Raw genomic sequence first — 17013 nt, forward strand, 5'->3', positions numbered from 1 at the left:
TGGCGCCACTTCAAAATGGCTGCTGAGAGTTCAAGTGGCGGTCTTGCGAGACTTCCGCAGAAGTCTTGCAAGGTCACTGCTTCAACTCAGCAGCCATTTTGAAGCGGCACCAGGAGCAAGAGGTCAGTGGAAGCACCGGGCAGAAAAGAGGGGGCTGTTTCCTGCCCCAAAGATGCCACTAGACCACCAGAGCACGATGATAAGGTACAGGAGAAGAGAGGAGGGGAAGGGAATGAAATTATGTAGGTGGAGAGAGGGAGCTTTAAAACAAAGTGGGTGGAGGGAGACTGAAAAAAAGATTGGGGAGGGGAAATACATGGGGGGAGACAGAGAGAGAGAGAATCTGTCTTTCTTGGGGGGGGGGGGGAGGTCAAAGTGACACTGCGGTGCAGGGGTGTGGTGTGTTTGGGTAGGGGTGTGACAGGAAGGATGAGGGTGTGACAGGAGGCATGGCTGAATTATATTGTGTCCTCTTTTTTGTCATGGCAAATATGGTAACCCTAACTCCTCTGCCAAATTAGACCCAAATGTGTATGTGAACTACACAGATCACATACACAGTCAGATCTAAGCCGGCAGAGGAGGAAGAACTGACCTTTGTACAGTGGTTCACTTCCTCCTCCTCCTGCCACACAATCTCTACAGGGGAGGGTGACAGAGAGCAATTGATGCCAACTGAATGTGCCATGAGAAGGGGGGGCAGGCTAAGTGTGCCATGGGGAGTATAGGGGGGACAGAGCAAGGTGAGTGTTTTATGAGGGTGAGGCGGGCAGAGCAAGGTGAGTGTGCCTTCAGGGTGGGTGGGTGGGTGAGGGGGACAGAGCAAGGTGAATGTGCCTTGAGAGAGGGTGGGTGGATGGGAGGTAGAGTAAGGTGAGTCTGCCTTGAGGGTGTGTGAATGGATGGGCAGGCAGAGCAAGGTAAGGGAAAATTAGGTTCTTACCTTGGTAATTTTCTTTCCTTTAGTCAAAGCAGATGAAGCCATTACGTATGGGTTGTGTCCATCAACCAGCAGGGGGAGATAGAGAGCACTCAAATTTCACAGTGCCACATGGTCAGCTAGCTCCACTGCCTCTTCAGTATTTGAAGCTTTCAAAGCAGTATAACAAACCGCAATGGGAATAACATGAACTTTCCTCACAGCGAACGATGGCCCCATAACAAGGGCATGAACTCAAAAGGAGGGAATGAACACATCCTCTTGGAGGGAATAAACTCGTCCTCCTCTTTGTATTTATGGAGGAAATACACACATCCTCCTTGAGGGAATGAACTCAACCTCCTACACATGAACTGGAGGGAATGAACTCATCCTCCTATAAGTGAACAAGAATCCTGAAGACTGTTTTCTAACTTTCTCCCAAGGAAGGATTAGAACTTCAGGAAACAAGAACAGAACCTGAAACAGATTCACATCATACAAGGAGGGCTCATGGCTTCATTTGCTATGACTAAAGGAAAGAAAATTACCAAGGTAAGAACCTAATTTTTCCTTCCTTGTCATCAAGCAGATGAAGCCATTACGTATGGGATGTATCAAAGCAATCCCTATATAGGGTGGGAACAAGTCACACCACGCGCTAGCACTTGTGCTCCAAAACGCGCATCCCTCCTAGCAGCCACATCCAGCCTGTAATGTTGGGCAAATGAGAGCTTCGAAGCCCATGTTGCTGCACTGCAAATCTCATGAAGAGAGAGTGCTCCAGTTTCAGCCCAAGAGGAAGAAATCGCTCTTGTAGAATGTGCCTTAAAGGCTACAGGCGGAGGCCGGCCAGCAAGCAGATAAGCTGAAAAGATAGCTTCTTTGAGCCAGCGGGCAATAGTGGCTTTAGACGCTGGAGACCCTCTGCGAGAACCTGATAGTAAAACAAATGATCAGAGGTCCTGAAAGAATTAGTAACTCGCAGATACTGCAACAGAGTCCTGCGCACATCCAACAGGTGCAACTGCCCAAAGGATTCTGGAAACTTCTCCTTAACAAAAGAGGGTAGAAAAATAGGCTGGTTTAGGTGAAACTCTGAAACCACCTTAGGCATGAAGGAAGGCACGGTATGAACCGTGACCCTGGACTCTGAAAATTGCAGAAATGGGTCTCGACAGGACAGCGCCTGGAGTTCTGACACCCGTCTCGCCGAAGTAATGGCCACCAGAAAAACGGCCTTTAGTGTCAAATCTTTCTCTGAAGCTCGCCGTAGCGGCTCAAAAGGAGAACCCTGCAGAGCCTTCAAAACTAGCCCCAGGTTCCAAGCTGGACAAGGTGCCCACATGGGAGGACGGAGCCGAAACACCCCTCTAAGAAACCGTGCCACATCTGGATGAGCAGCTAAAGACAAGCCTGCAACCTTACCATGAAGGAAGGCCTATGCTGCCACTTGCACCCGCAGAGAATTATAGGCCAAGCCTTTTTGTACACCATCCTGCAAAAAGTCCAAAATCGGCGAGACAGGAGCCCGTATGGCTGTGATCGCTTTTGAAACACACCAAGCCTCAAACTGGCGCCAGATCCTGGCATAAGCCACAGAGGTGGACCGCTTGCGGGCCTGTAGGAGAGTGGAAATAACATTATTGGAATAGCCTTTGCCTCTCAATTGCGCCCTCTCAATAGCCATGCCGTAAGACCAAAATGGCAGGCATCCTCCATGGCCAGCGGTCCCTGCGACAACAGGTTTGGTACCAGAGGTAAAGGAAGGGGAGCCTCCACTAGCATCTGTCGGAGGTCCGCATACCAAGGCCCCCTGGGCCAATCCGGGGCGATGAGAGCCACTTCTCCTGGGTGAAGCCGAATCCGCAGAAGCACATGCCCTATCAAGGGCCATGGAAGGAACACATACCAAAGGCCCAGAGGCCAGGGTTGAGCCAAGGCATCCAACCCGGCTGAGCGAGGATCTATCCATCTGCTGAAAAGCATGGGACTTTGGCAGTTGAGCTTGTCGCCATAAGATCCATTACGGGCTTGCCCCATTTGGCACATATCTGCAGGAATACTTCGTCTGCCAGTTCCCATTCCGCTGGATCGATTTGATGCCTGCTTAGATAATCAGCTTGCACGTTGCTCTGACCTGCAATGTGAGCTGCCGACAGAAACTGTAGATGCAGCTCGGCCCAGTGGCAAATCTGTTCGGCCTGCGCGGCCAGCGCTCTGCACTGAGTGCCGCCTTGTTGGTTTATGTAGGCCACTGTTGTCGTGTTGTCCGACATCACTCTGACAGCCAATCCTTCCAGGGTCACTTGAAAGGCCAGAAGCGCCTGAAACACCGCTTTCAACTCTAGGCGATTGATGGACCACTCCGACTCGTCGGGTGTCCAAAGACCCTGGGCATGCTTCCCCTTGCAATGTGTGCCCCAGCCCTTCAGGCTGGCATCTGTCACCACTAGGCACCAATCGGGGAGCACCAGCGGCATTCCTCGCCGCAGCATGCTGTCTGAGAGCCACCACTCCATGTTGAGTCAGGCCGCAGGGAGCCAAGAGAGTCTGCATTGATAATCCTGAGATACTGGAGACCATCGTTGAAGCAGGGAATACTGCAGAGGTCTCAGGTGCGCTCTCGCCCAGGGCACCAAATCCAAGGTGGCCGTCATCGATCCCAACAGATGGACAATGTCCCAAGCTCGCGGGCGGGGCATCCTCAGGAGCAGATGGACCTGATTCTGAAGCTTGCACCGCCTTTGCTCGGGTAGGAATACATATCCCGAGTCTGTGTCGAACTGTGCCCCCAAATATTCTAGAGATTGCAAGGGGGTCAGGTGACTTTTGGCTACATTGACGACCCAGCCCAGAGATTGCAGTACTGAGACCACTCTGGCTGTAGCTTGATGGCTCTCTGTTGCGGAGTCCGCTCTGATGAGCCAGTCGTCTAGGTATGGGTGAACCCGGATACCTTCTCGCCTGAGAAAAGCAGCTACTACCACCATTACCTTGGAAAAGGTTCGGGGAGCTGTGGCGAGGCCAAAAGGCAAGGCCTGAAACGGGAAATGTTTTCCCATCACCGCAAACCGCAGAAACTTCTGGTGCGGAGGCCAAATTGGAATGTGCAAGTAAGCTTCTTTCAGGTCCAGAGACGTGAAAAACTCTCCTGGCTGTACCGCCGCACTGACGGAGCGCAGGGTTTCCATGTGAAAATGCCGCACTCTTAGGGACTTGTTTAATTCTTTTAAGTCCAGAATAGGGCGAAAAGACCCACCTTTTCGCGGCACCACAAAGTAAATGGAGTAGCGGCCGCAGCCGAAATCGGCGGGAGGCACCGGGGGAAACTGCCCCAATGTGAATCAAGCCTTGTAAGGTCTCCTCTACCGCCGCCCGTTTGGCGGCAGAACCGCATCGGGACTCCACAAACACGTCTCTTATCGGGGCATCGAATTCTATTCGGTATCCTTCTCTGATTAGGTCCAAGACCCACTGATCTGAGGTAATCTTGGCCCACTCCTCGAGAAAGAGGGAAAGACGTCCTCCTATAACAGGAATCGAGGAGGGGGCAGGCGCACCCTCATTGAGAGGGTCGCCCTTGAACTCCAGGTCTTGAGCCTGCTGCTGCGGAGCGTTTGTCCGAGCGAAAGGAGTTCCTCTGCTGAAAACCGGCCATGAGAAGTGGACCCAGCAGAATCCCCCGGGCGGTACCTTCTAGCTTCACGGAAGCGAGGTCTATAAGAGGAGTGAACCGCCTGACCCTTGGAGGGAGGCCGCGGCCTATCCTCGGGTAAGCGCTGGGGTTTAGCATCGCCCAGGCCTTTCACAATTTTCTCCAACTTCTCACCCAACAGGAGAAGGCCTTGAAAGGGCAACTTCACCAACCTTTGCTTAGAGGCCATGTCCGCCGCCCAATGCCGTAGCCACAGAAGACGGCGAGCTGCCACTGCTACAGCCATCTGTTTAGCTGAAGCTCTGACAATATCATAAAGGGCGTCAGCCAAAAAGGACAAGGCCGACTCCATTCGCGGAGCCATTTCAGACAAGGGCTCCACTCCATCACCGGGCTGTTCCACTGCCTGTTGCAACCAGGCCAGGCAGGCTCCAGCAGCATAACAACTGCATGCAGACGCCCGAATAGTAAGATCAGCAATTTCAAAGGACCGTTTAAGTGCTGATTCCAGTCTACGGTCTTGCATGTCCTTCAGGGCAACACCTCCTTCAACCGGGAGGGTAGTTCTCTTTGTCACAGCTGTGACTAGGGCATCCACCTTAGGCATTGCAAAGCAAGCCAAATGCTCCTCACTCAGAGGGAATAATTGCCCTGGAAACTTTCAAAAGTCCTTTGGGGTCAGCCCATTGAACTGAAATAAGCTCTTGGATGGAGTCATGCAAAGGAAAGGCTCGAGCAGGCTTTTTTGGTAATTGCCATCCTCGGATTTCCAGATGAGGCCACGCCACTCCCAGGATCTTCAATAGAGAGGACCTGTTAGACAATCTGAAATAAGCGCTGGCAGCTCCTCGCGGTGGAAAATCCTCACCGCGGACGGATCATCTGGATCCAGTGGTCCTTCTGCACCTTCCTCTGGCCACGAGGGCCTGCCAGACCCCTCAGAGTCACCACATACCGACCACGGGGGGGAAAAGGGGGGTGCGCCACTCTCTGAAGGGGAATTTACCCTTCTGCGCTTCTCTTGCGGCCAGCTATCAGGGAAAAACGCCTCAGAGGGCAATCCCAGGCCTGCATCCACCGGAGGGGCAGTAAGGGCGGCCGTAGAAAACCCCTGTGACTGAGCTCTTTTAAGCATATATGCATTATGAAACAATAATACAAAGTCAGGGGAGAAAAACTTGCCCTGGGCACCCGGTTCCAGTCCGGGGCTAGTAGCTCTTTGGCCAGCCTCAATTCGAGGGCCCCCTCCAGTCTCCAGACCCTCCGCCTCAACGGGGGTCGCGCCATGTGGTGCTTTCAAAATGGCGCCCGCTGCCAGCTCCACCGAGCAGGAGGAATCATCGCTCGCCATGCTCGGGCCGCTCTTACGCCTGAACAGAACGTTTTACAGAGCCCCGCTGCTGATCTGCGCTTGCCACACTTGGAACAGCGCGTAACATTCTCTGCAGCCATCGCCGAAAAACGATAGAAAATTCAAAATGGCGGCTTCGCACCAAAAACGTCCCGATCGCGGGCCCTCCCCAGAGCAGTCAGAAAACACTCTTACCTCAGTGGACCGAGTATACAAGCTCCGGTCACGCTGTAGAAACTGAAGAAAACCTCTTGCTTTTTTTTTTTTTTAACGCTGTGAGGAAAGTAGAGAAAACAGCAAAAGAGGCAATCAAATCAACTCCGGAGGTACAGAACAGTGGGAAAGGCAGGGAAAGGCGAACCAATGTGCCTGCATCCACCAAGTATAGAGTGGGAAAGAGCAGGGAAAAGTGAAACTAATGTGTTCACATCCACTGGGGGGATGGGTAAGGCAGGGAAAGGGCTAACCTATGTGTCTTTAAAGTGAAGCTGCTATAGCCTCTAACACCCCGGCTAACAACTGGCAAGCCAGGAGGTACCCCCAGGCAGATTTTTTTTAAGGAGCTTGATCAAGCTGCAACCACCCTGCTTGGGGAGATAGAGAATACTGAAGAGGCAGTGGAGCTAGCTGACCATGTGGCACTGTGAAATTTGAGTGCTCTCTATCTCCCCCTGCTGGTTGATGGACACAACCCATATGTAATGGCTTCATCTGCTTGATGACAAGGAAGTGTGCCTTGACAGTGGGTGAGGGAGCAGAGCAAATGAGTGTGCCTTGTAGGTGGGTGGGGGGCAGAGCAAGGTTAGTGTGCTATGGGGAGGGTGGAGCAGAGCAAAGTGAAAGTGTGCCCTGCGGTTTTGAAGGTGGGGCAACGAAAGCTGAGTGTGCCATGGAGATTCTGGGGGAGGGGAGAGAAAGGTTACAGTGTGCCCTAGGGTTTTGGGGAGGGGCTGAGAAAGCTGATAGTCTACCATGGGGGTGGGAGGAGGAACTGAAAAAGCTGAGATTTTGCCAAGGGGGTGAGGTTGAAAGCAGAAGAAGCTAAGACTGTGGCACTGGTGTGGGGGGAAATCAAGCTGCAGGTGTACCATGGGGAGGGTAGGAGTATTGTATAGTACTTAAGTAAATGTAAGTAATTACTGTACTTAAGTAAACGTTTTGTCACTTTTACTTGTAAAGAAGTACAGGAAACACTTTTGTTACTTTTACTTTTACAGAAGTAATCATTTCACCAGTTTTTACTACTTTTTACTCAGTTACATCTAAGTGAGACATAAATGATGATTTCTCAGTACACCAAATGAAGCAGAAAAAACCTGGAAAAGGATTTTGCTATTGCAAACCTCGTTACACAAACAGTGGATCATCTCATCTTAAATTTTGCTATTCAGTGAATATAACCTTTGAGAACAGTGGAGTTTTCTGTCTGTTAAATTAGGCTACTGGTCTCCAGGCAAACAGAACAGTGATGAGTTGGATCACTTTGAAGAAGAGAACGCTGAAGCTGGTTGCAATTCTTCATGAACAGAGATATGTCTCTACCACAACAGACTGCTGGCAATCCCATCGAAATTTTTACATTGGGCTGACTGTCTGCAGGATTGACAGAATCTTTAGAGAGGAAATTTCCTTGTCTGGCTTTAAGACAGAAGGATTCTCACACATTTGACATTATTGCATCAGTTCTTGAAGATATTCAAACAGTGTCTGCCATTAGACAAAAAATTGTTAGAACAACAACAGACAATGATTTCAACTTTGTGAAATCCTTCTCTGCAATTGGACAGCATGACAATGATAACGAACATAAAGATGCAAGTGATGAATTAGACAGCACTACTTCTAATGCAGATGAAAATGATGATACTGATGAAGGATTCTTTGCTATAAGGAAGTCAAGCATTTCAGACAGAGATTCCCTTGATCAATACCTGAGACCAAGTCAGAATACATCAGTAATATTGCAGCCTGGCCTGATCTGAAGGAACTTTTTATCAGACTGAATAACCCACTTCCTGCTAATGCAGTTGTTGAATACCTTTTTAGCTGTGCTTGATTAATGATTCACAAGCACACTCACATAAGTGACAGTCATTTTCAAAATGTAGTTTTACTAAAAGCAAATTGGATTGACTTGTGGAACAATCAAGTTATTGGGCTAAAAATGTTGATAGTCGCATTCATTGTAGCTACAGTACTTTTACTTTTTACCAAAACAGTATTATATTAGGGAATAACCGTTTTACTTTCACTTAAGTACATTTTTAATGCATTCTTCACTGTACTTTTACTTAAGACAAGTATTAAATATTAAAATATACGTTTTTATTTTTACTTTTACTTAAGTACTTTGATCAACACTGGTAATGATAGAATAATAGCTAGGGAGCGGGAAATAAATAAGAAGTGGCGCAGACAAATGGTGACAGAACCCACGAGGGAAGGGTTGACACTGGATCTAGTGCTCACAAATGCAGGAAGCATTTCCAACGTCCAGGTGGATACCCACCTAGGCAATAGTGATCATTACACAATATGGTTTTATATAAGAGCAAAAGGAGAGTGCAGACGCACAAAGTACTGGATTTCAGACATTTTGGTAAAATTAGGGAATGCCTGAAGAAGAAGCCGACTGAATGGGTAGGCATAGGAGAAGTGGAAGCGTAGTGGCTCAAGCTGAAAGCTGCTATAAACATGGCAATACATTTTTATACAAGGAAAGTAGACAAAAACAAGAGAAACAGGAAGCCTATATGGTTCTCCAAACAAGTGGCCAAACAAAAATAAGGGCAAAATAGGCTTCATTCAAGAAATACAGAAGAACATAACAAAAGAATCACTGAACAGATTACTAGATTAAACTGAAAGGAGCAAAGAGGGAAATACGGCTAGCGAAAACACAGGTGGAAGAAAAAAAATGGCTAGAGATGTAAACAGAGGTGACAAGACCCTTTTCAGATATATTGGGGATAGGAGAAATGGAATGGAACTGTAAGACTGAAAGATGCTGAGAATGTTTATGTGGAGAGTGATGTGGATAATGTAAACATGCTATACAACTACTTCGGTATTCATGGAAGAAAATCCTAGAGAAGGACCGTGGTCAGCTGCTGAGGCTGTATCTAGGAATGGAGTGGATATTGCACCATTCATGGATGACAGCGTTTATAAACAACTTTAAAATCTGAAAGTGGGGTCATTCCATGCCAAGTGGTCTAAAATTAAAAAAAAGGTTCCCACCATCATGTCTCCAATTTTGTTCAAATTTTATCTGTTGCACGAGTCAGGTGTTAATCAAAGTTTGAGGTCTCTAACTGCAATAGTTACAGATCTACACCCACTTTTCTGAAAGGTTGTCAGTCCATGAGCGCACGACATTTACCAAAATGCCATTTTGGGGGTCTAATAAAATCCAAACACATTTATAAGAATGGCTAAAAAATTCAAATCCTGTACAGTTTTGGATGCTAATTCCGATTAAATACATTTTAACATTATGGATGCAAAATCCAGTCAAACAAGTTGACTCAAAGTGTGCATCAAAATTGGTCGCGACTCATTGGAACGTATTTGGACCACTATTCAGACCGCAACAACTTCCGTGCAAACAAAGATACGGGCTTGAAATTTTGAACAAGCATTATGCTTGTGCTGGTCATAATACTGCCAGATTTGCAACTAACCACCCTGCAGGATCTCTTCAAAGTTGGCACTGTCAGCGCAAATGGTAAAATGTACCAAAGTTCAAAGCCAATTATTAAAAAAGAGTCTGCCTGAATCAGCTTGTGAACAGTATCATCTGAAAGAGAAAAGTGTGCTCTACAACACTGATATGTTTTTGTTTTGCAATGCCACCATTAAGTAGCCACTTACTCAGGTCAAAGTATATTTTGTGTACGCGATGTATTGCGTTGGTCCGTCAAGGTTTAGACCACTTGGCATGGAATGACCCAGTGAACAAAGCTATGGGGACAGATGGGATACATCCCAGGATACTGAGGGAGCTCAGAGAAGTCCCAGTGGGACCTCTTCAGGCTTTATTTAATTGATCTTTAGAGACAGGGGAAGTTCCGTGGGACTGGGGAGAAGCAGATGTGGTCCCTCTTCACAAAAGTGAGGACAAGAAAGAACTTGGAAACTACAGGCTGGTAAGCCTCATGTCGATGGTAGGAAAAATAATGGAGTCGCTGCTGAAAGAAAAAATAGTTAACTTTCTAGAAGCCAATGGGTTGTAGAATCAGAGGCAACATGGTTTTAACAAAGGAAATCCTGCCAAATTAATCTAATTGATTTCTTTGACTGTGTAACTAAACAATTGGATTAAGGACATGCACTAGATGTAATTTACTTGGATTTTAGCAAAGCCTTTGATACGGTTCCTCATAGAAGACTCATGAATAAGCTGAAAGGGCTGAGCTTAGGACTCAAAATGGTGAACTGGATTGGAAACTGGCTGACTGATAAGTGACAGCGGGTGGTGGTAAATGGAATTCGCTTGGAGGAAAGGAAGGTGAGTAGTGCAGTGCCTCAGGGATGATATTGGGGCCAATTCTGTTTAATATATTTCTGAGAGACATTGCTGAAGGATTAGAAGGAAAAGTTTGCCTTTTTGTGGATGACATGAAGATAGCCAATAGAGTGGATATCTGGAGGGAGTAGAAACCATGAGACCTCCAAAAACTAGAAGAATAGTCAAAGGGCTGGCAGATAAAATTTAATTTCTACAAAAAAAAAAGCAAAAATTCCTATAATGCAGTGCAATATTTTTTTCTTTTTTCAAATATGCTAATGGTGCTCAGTGACTGGGTATGTCCCGCTGGACTAACTCGCAGTACAAGGCTGCTTCATACCCGATTTAACATCATAGCACCCCTGCCTCCTACCTTCCCATGCTGTTATAACAGGTTGTTTCAAATGTGTGTTCCTGTATCAATAATGTGTTCAAATATTAGCAACAACTAAGGTGGTGGTCATGGCCAGAATGATGCTAGGCCTCATAAAGAGGGGTATAACTAGCAAAAAAAAAAAAAAAAAAAGAGGTGTTGATGCCCCTGTATCAGTCATTGGTGAGGCCCCACGTGGAGTATTGTGTTCAATTTTTGAGGCCGTACCTTGCCAAGGACGTAAAAAAGCCATTGCTTGCCCCAGGATTGGTAGCATGGAATGTTGCTTCTAATTTGGGTTTCTGCCAGGTACTTGGGACCTGCATTGGCCACTGCTGGAAGCAGGATACTGGGCTAGATGGACCATTGGTCTGACCCACTATGGCTATTCTTATGTTAAGACTTGAAGCGGTTCAGAGAAAGGCGAAGAAAACGGTATGGGGTTTGCGTCACAAGACATATGAGGAGAGACTTGAGGACCTAAACAAGTATACCCTAGAGGAAAGAAGAGACAGGGGTGACATGACACATTCAAATATTTGAAAGGTATTAATCTACAAACAAACCTTTTCCAGACATGAGAGGGTGGTAGAACTAGAGGACACAAATTAAGGTTGCAAGGGGGGGTGACACAGGAATAATGTCAGGAAGTACTTTTTCACTGAGAGGGTGGTAGATACCTGGAATGCCCTCCCGTGGGAGGGGGTGGAGATGAAAACAGTAACAGAATTAAAAAATGGATGGGATAAACACAAAGGACTCCTGGATAGAAGGCATGGATCCAAAGAAGCTTAGCAGTGATTAGATGGCAACACCATTAATTGGGAAGCAAATTCAGTGCTGGGCAGACTTCTAAGATCTGTGCCCTGTTCAGCTGGACAGATTCAGCTTCAGTAGCTAGAGAAAAAGGCCAATGCCAGGCAGACTTCTGTGATCTGTGCCCTGATTGTGGCTGGACAGATTTGGATGAGCTGGAGTGGTGCTTCAATGACAACTTCAGAAGTTAGAGAACAAGGACAGTGCCAGGCAAACGTCTACAGTCTGTGCTCTGAAAATGGCAAGGAGAAATCAAGTATACATATGCAGTATCAAATTATGCTATGAGTTTTTCTTGTTGGGCAGACTGGATGGACCATACAGGTTGTTGTCTGCCATCATCTTTTATCTTACTTTGTTTCTATGAATGTTGGGTGGGGGGAATGAGATGTGGGAACACTGCATGTGGGAGAAGACTTTGGGGGCAGAATTAGTGGTCTTGCTGGAAATCAGAGGGAAAGCTGGTTAGGGAGGCTGGAGCCAGAGAAGAGAAAAGGCAGGAGGGCATTTCAGGCTTTATGGTTGAGAAATTCTATACAAACACTACAAATAATGCAGAATTTTTAAATACTGTGTGTAGAATTTTAAAAAGCTTTGTGCAGAATTCTCCCAGAAGCAAGACAGGCATACAGACACACAGAAACAAATGGAAAAGATAGATCAGGAACAAGGGTGGAGTGGACTTCAACAGCAATTGTGGAACCTATGTAGAGTGCCAGATACAACTCTAGCCACCTTGTTCGGCAGATTGGCTGTAACGTGCAGATCTTTTCATGACTATAAACAAACATATGCGGAGGGGTTGGAACAAGACATGCTCTGCATGCTTTCCTAATCAAGAACCCTTTCTCCAAATGCTGCCACATCCCCATCCTTGCTGGGTTGGCTTTAGTGATTCAGATGTTTATTTCATTTTCTTAGTCATAAATTCAGCTGTAAAACCCAGTGACTGAGCAACACAAATACATACACACACACCCTACACACATATATACACAGGCATACAAAGATACACATACACAAACACACACATGTACACAAGCATACACGCACACACACACACACACATACATACGCTTGGAGAGGAGTGGGAAATTATTCCATGACATGCTCCTCATGCTTCTCCTATTCCTGGTGGGTTGGCTCTTAGTGATTCAGATGTGTATTTCATTTTCTTAGATCTAAATTCTACTGTGAAACCTACTGACTAAATCATATGGCTTTCTTGATGACTGCCATGTATGATGATATCTAGTGAATGAACTGATTAGTTGCTATGTGCATACCTGTTGCCTGCTACAGTGGCACACTAAGATTTTAATGTCAAATGCATCCTTTAAAACTTTTTCATGACAGCAACATGTAATGTTTTAAAATATCATATGTGATTTTATTTTATTATTCTTTCCAAACCAATGGCATGTTTAGAAAATGCTTCATTCAAACCAACTTCCCTCTCCATTTCACTTACACGCACAAACAGGGGCAGGAAATTATTTCACTAGAAATGCTCCACATGCTACTGAACTATCTCTTAGTGATTCTGATGTGTATTTCATTTTATTTGTAGCAAATTCTCCCATGAAACCTAGTGACTGAACCTTTAGCTTTCTTAATGGTTTCTATGTACAGTGTTAGTGTGAACCATGTACAGTAGTTCATCACTGGCTGCTATGTGTACAGCCTCCTAGTAGTGGAAAAGCACAATACCTATCACCTTGGGACAGTAGTTAACTACAAAATCCATCATTTGAAATCCCATTCCATTCAATCTGTCCAGTCCCTCTTCCCTCTAGGTCAGAGAAACACACACAAACACACGTGTGAAAGACATATTCTGCAAACTTTTCCAAACTGATTCATTCCTTAGCCTAAATGCCAAAAGGGCTGAAGCACAGACCTTGTGTCAGAGCACTAACGCCAAGTGCATGGCTTACAAGAGTAATGCCAAAGTTTTGCTTCTCAGTGCAATAATTAGATAATATGCATATCAACCCAGCTCAAAAAACATGTATTAATATGGGAGAGCGCCATGGATTTGTGCATATATGGGTCTGTGCTAGTGCCAGCTAACTGTGCAGAAATCAGAACCCAGGGTTGAATCTGCATACATCTGTGCATGTGCTGGAATGCTATTCTGTGCATTTCGTGATACCAACATTTAGGCATAGAATACCATTTCAGCACATGAAAAGATATACGTATGCACATCAGCAGACCTGGAGGGGGCGTGTCAAGATGGCGACCAGACACATTGCAGTGTTGGAGTGTCCCTTGTGAGCTGAAGTTGGATCTTGGTTTTTCTTCTTCTAAGCATTATGCCCCACATTAAGAGGAAGGGGATGGTTAAAACTGTTCCGTCACCTGCAGTGGATTTGTCACCGCTCCAACCTACACCAGCAGGCATTGGAACGCTACGTTGCCAGACCCCAGATAGAAAGCCTGGTGAGGGGCCCTGCTTTGAGGTCGGAAGAAGCAGCTTCTGACCCTTTGGGGAAAGACATATCATTGCCCTGCCCCCCCCCCCCCTGCGGCAAATCCACCTTTGGGGCAGCTGAAGGAATTGTTGCTCTCAAGGTGTGATGCTGGAAGCTCTCTAGATAGCTATCCAGAAATTGGATGCTGTATTGGGAAAGACTGCTTCAGACACAGCTTCAGTCATGAGTAAAGTTGGCAACTTGTCTCAAATAAGTTGCAGCAGGAAAACTTTGACCAAATTCAACAAACGCAATCTGAGGTTAATAATCTTAAAGCTGTAGTATCTACTGAGATTAAGGATCAGAAGTTTATCCACAGGAAGATTTAGCAGCTTGAGAACTTCAATAGGAGACTGAATGCTACGGAGGTCCAGCCCTTAGAAGAACAATTAATACCTGGGACTCAGGTTCAACCTGTAGCTGTAGAAAATGACATGAATAATATATTTCTGCCATTTTGGAGGCTTCCTTTTAGTCTGTGAATGATCGTGCTACCTTAATTGTTAATTTTGTTTTTGTAAACACCAATCCAGAGATAATAGAATATCACATTATTATCTCCTCACCCAAAAAGATATCTATACAATTATCATACCAGTGGTGTAGTGTTCTTTTAGGGAGGAAAAGCCTCAATTAATGATAACCTATCATTAATTTAAGCTTTTCCTCCCTAAAAGACCTCGGAATACAATTAGATTCAACACTTATTCTGATTCCCCAAATCCAAGCAACCTTCAAGAGGTGCTTCTACTATTTGCGACAGCAACGCTGCCTCTCTCCTTACATCAAGAAGTACATATTTTTTGCACCTGAACATTTAAAGGTCCTTTCTGGATCTAAGAAGCTGTCTAGTGGTAAAACATCATGATTAGCCTTGAAATGTACTATGGAATCGTCTCGGTTAGGCCTTTTCCTTAAAAATGTGTTACCTTATTCTCCTTAACTTTCTTTTTTCACTCCCCTTCATTGTTGCCTATTTGTTGTGGTCTAAGGAAGAAATTGGAATTCATTATTGATTTTTCCCTTACACAGTAAATGAGAGTAAGCCCATTCAATTCCTATGGGCTTCCTCTCATTTGCTGTGCAGGAATCGCTAGTGCGGCTTTGTAAAAGAGACCCTAAATGTGCTGTGTGCTAGGCTTTGCACACAGCTCATAGGCAAAACCCATTTTTCCATAGGGCAGCCACAAAATTGTGTGCTAAAACCAAGCGAACAGGTGCAAAAAGCCTAGCATACTTTTCTGCATCAGCCCCTGAGAGAGCAGGAAGGGGCGGGGGTGGGCAGAATGGAAACTCCGCAAAGATCTTTTTTGTTCATGTAATTTTTAAATTATATTTTTGTTGTTGTTGCTTTTGTTATTTTATATCAATTTTGCTTTGGATTTAGATCAAGCTGCAGACTGTGTGTGGTTTTTTTTTTCTATTGGTTACAAATGTTTCTTCTATTTGTTGTAAACATTTCTGTAAAATACTTACAAATGTTTGTTCCAACTATAAACATAATACAACGATTTGAAAATATAAAAGCAAATGTGGATACAACAGAAACCACACTGCCCATACTCAAAACTAAAATATCTAATGTTTGAAAAAGTATTTGGGCAACGTTTCCCAGTTTGGGGTGTTGGTTTTTTTTTTTTAGGGGGTAGAATATGTTGTGTTTTATCAAAACAAAATTGTAAGATGTAAAAAAAAATGTAATTGTTTGCAAGATTAATTTAAGATGAGTGGGAAAGCGCAGGGTACAAATGTAACAAAAAATAATAATAATAAGACATGTCATACTGGGACACATCGCGGGTCAATTAAGCCTAGCATCCTCTCTGCTAGCAGCAGTCAATCCCAATCAGAAGTGTCTTGCAGGATCCTAAAAAACATCTATTTCTTATTATTCCTACCTAGAAAATGCATTCCTAAGTCTACACGTTTAATAATAATTTACTGACTTTTCCTCTAGGAACTCCCCACCATAAATACTCCAGCAATAAATTCTATATAGATTAGTTTTTAAAAGTGCTACTTAACTTTATTATATTCCTCCGTTAAGTCCGAGGCTCTAGAAATGGTACTGGCCTTCAGCTAGTACTGAAAAGTCTTGAGCCAAAACAAAATAAATTACAAAAAAAAAAAAAAAAACGAATGGTGAACTGAAACAGAATTTTAAAAATACACAAGGCAAGAATTTCCTCAGGAATTAATAAATTAAGCTTTACTGAAATCAGTGAATTTAGGTACAGAAGCCAGCACAAACTAAACCGGGGTTTTTGGTGGTGGGCCCCTGGGCCTAGCCTCTCACCCAAAGACCCCCTCACCTGAGCAGTTCTGCTCCACGAAGTCCAACACCGGAACAGACCAGATGGGCCCGCTGAGGAAGCCGAAGATGCTCTCCACCACCCATTCACTTTCCTCAGTCATGATGAAAGAGAGACCGAGCGTTCCTAGGAAACCACCACCAATAAACGAGCACCTTGGTTTATGCCTCTGAAGCCGAACAATTCAATCCTTTTTTCTTTAGGAAGGCGGGGGGCAGCATGCGAGTACACTGATAATTATTTGTAACAACAGTAAACGTAGTGGAGAAAGAGAGCCAGACACAGGCTTTCTCCGGTTTGTTTACGCCCTCTGAGAAAGGAATTGAGACTAGAGTGAGACCACAACCTCAGGCGTGGAATGTCCCGGATGGAGAGGCAACGATTAAATCGGTCGCTATGACAACCAACGTATGCGGAGAGCGCTCGCCGCTCGCGAAAGTTTCTGGCCCAGTTCCAGGGTAACGTCCGAAGTTCAGTCAGTGAAGCGAGAGCAGGAGCTTTGTCTGGGGGCGGGGCTTACCTAAGGCTCTCGTATACCACAGAAGTTGTTAGAAAAATAGCTTACAGGAGAAGACATTCTTTAAAGCTTAGTTTTAA

General features: G+C 45.3%; 1 protein-coding gene across 3 annotated transcripts in view; it reads right to left on the bottom strand.

Moving 5' to 3' along the window:
• Window positions 1–16756, bottom strand: part of CFAP36 (cilia and flagella associated protein 36) — a 294401-nt gene extending 277645 nt beyond the window's left edge. For all 3 annotated transcript variants that reach the window (XM_030196218.1, XM_030196217.1, XM_030196216.1), the window contains exon 1: window positions 16417–16756. In XM_030196218.1, the coding sequence (XP_030052078.1) occupies window positions 16417–16519 (103 nt within the window). In that variant the 5' untranslated portion in view covers window positions 16520–16756. The remainder of the gene's footprint in view (window positions 1–16416) is intronic.
• Between the last annotated feature and the right edge of the window lie 257 nt (window positions 16757–17013).

Source organism: Microcaecilia unicolor, chromosome 3, assembly GCF_901765095.1.
Source record: "Microcaecilia unicolor chromosome 3, aMicUni1.1, whole genome shotgun sequence".
In the NCBI taxonomy this organism is placed as follows: domain Eukaryota; kingdom Metazoa; phylum Chordata; class Amphibia; order Gymnophiona; family Siphonopidae; genus Microcaecilia; species Microcaecilia unicolor.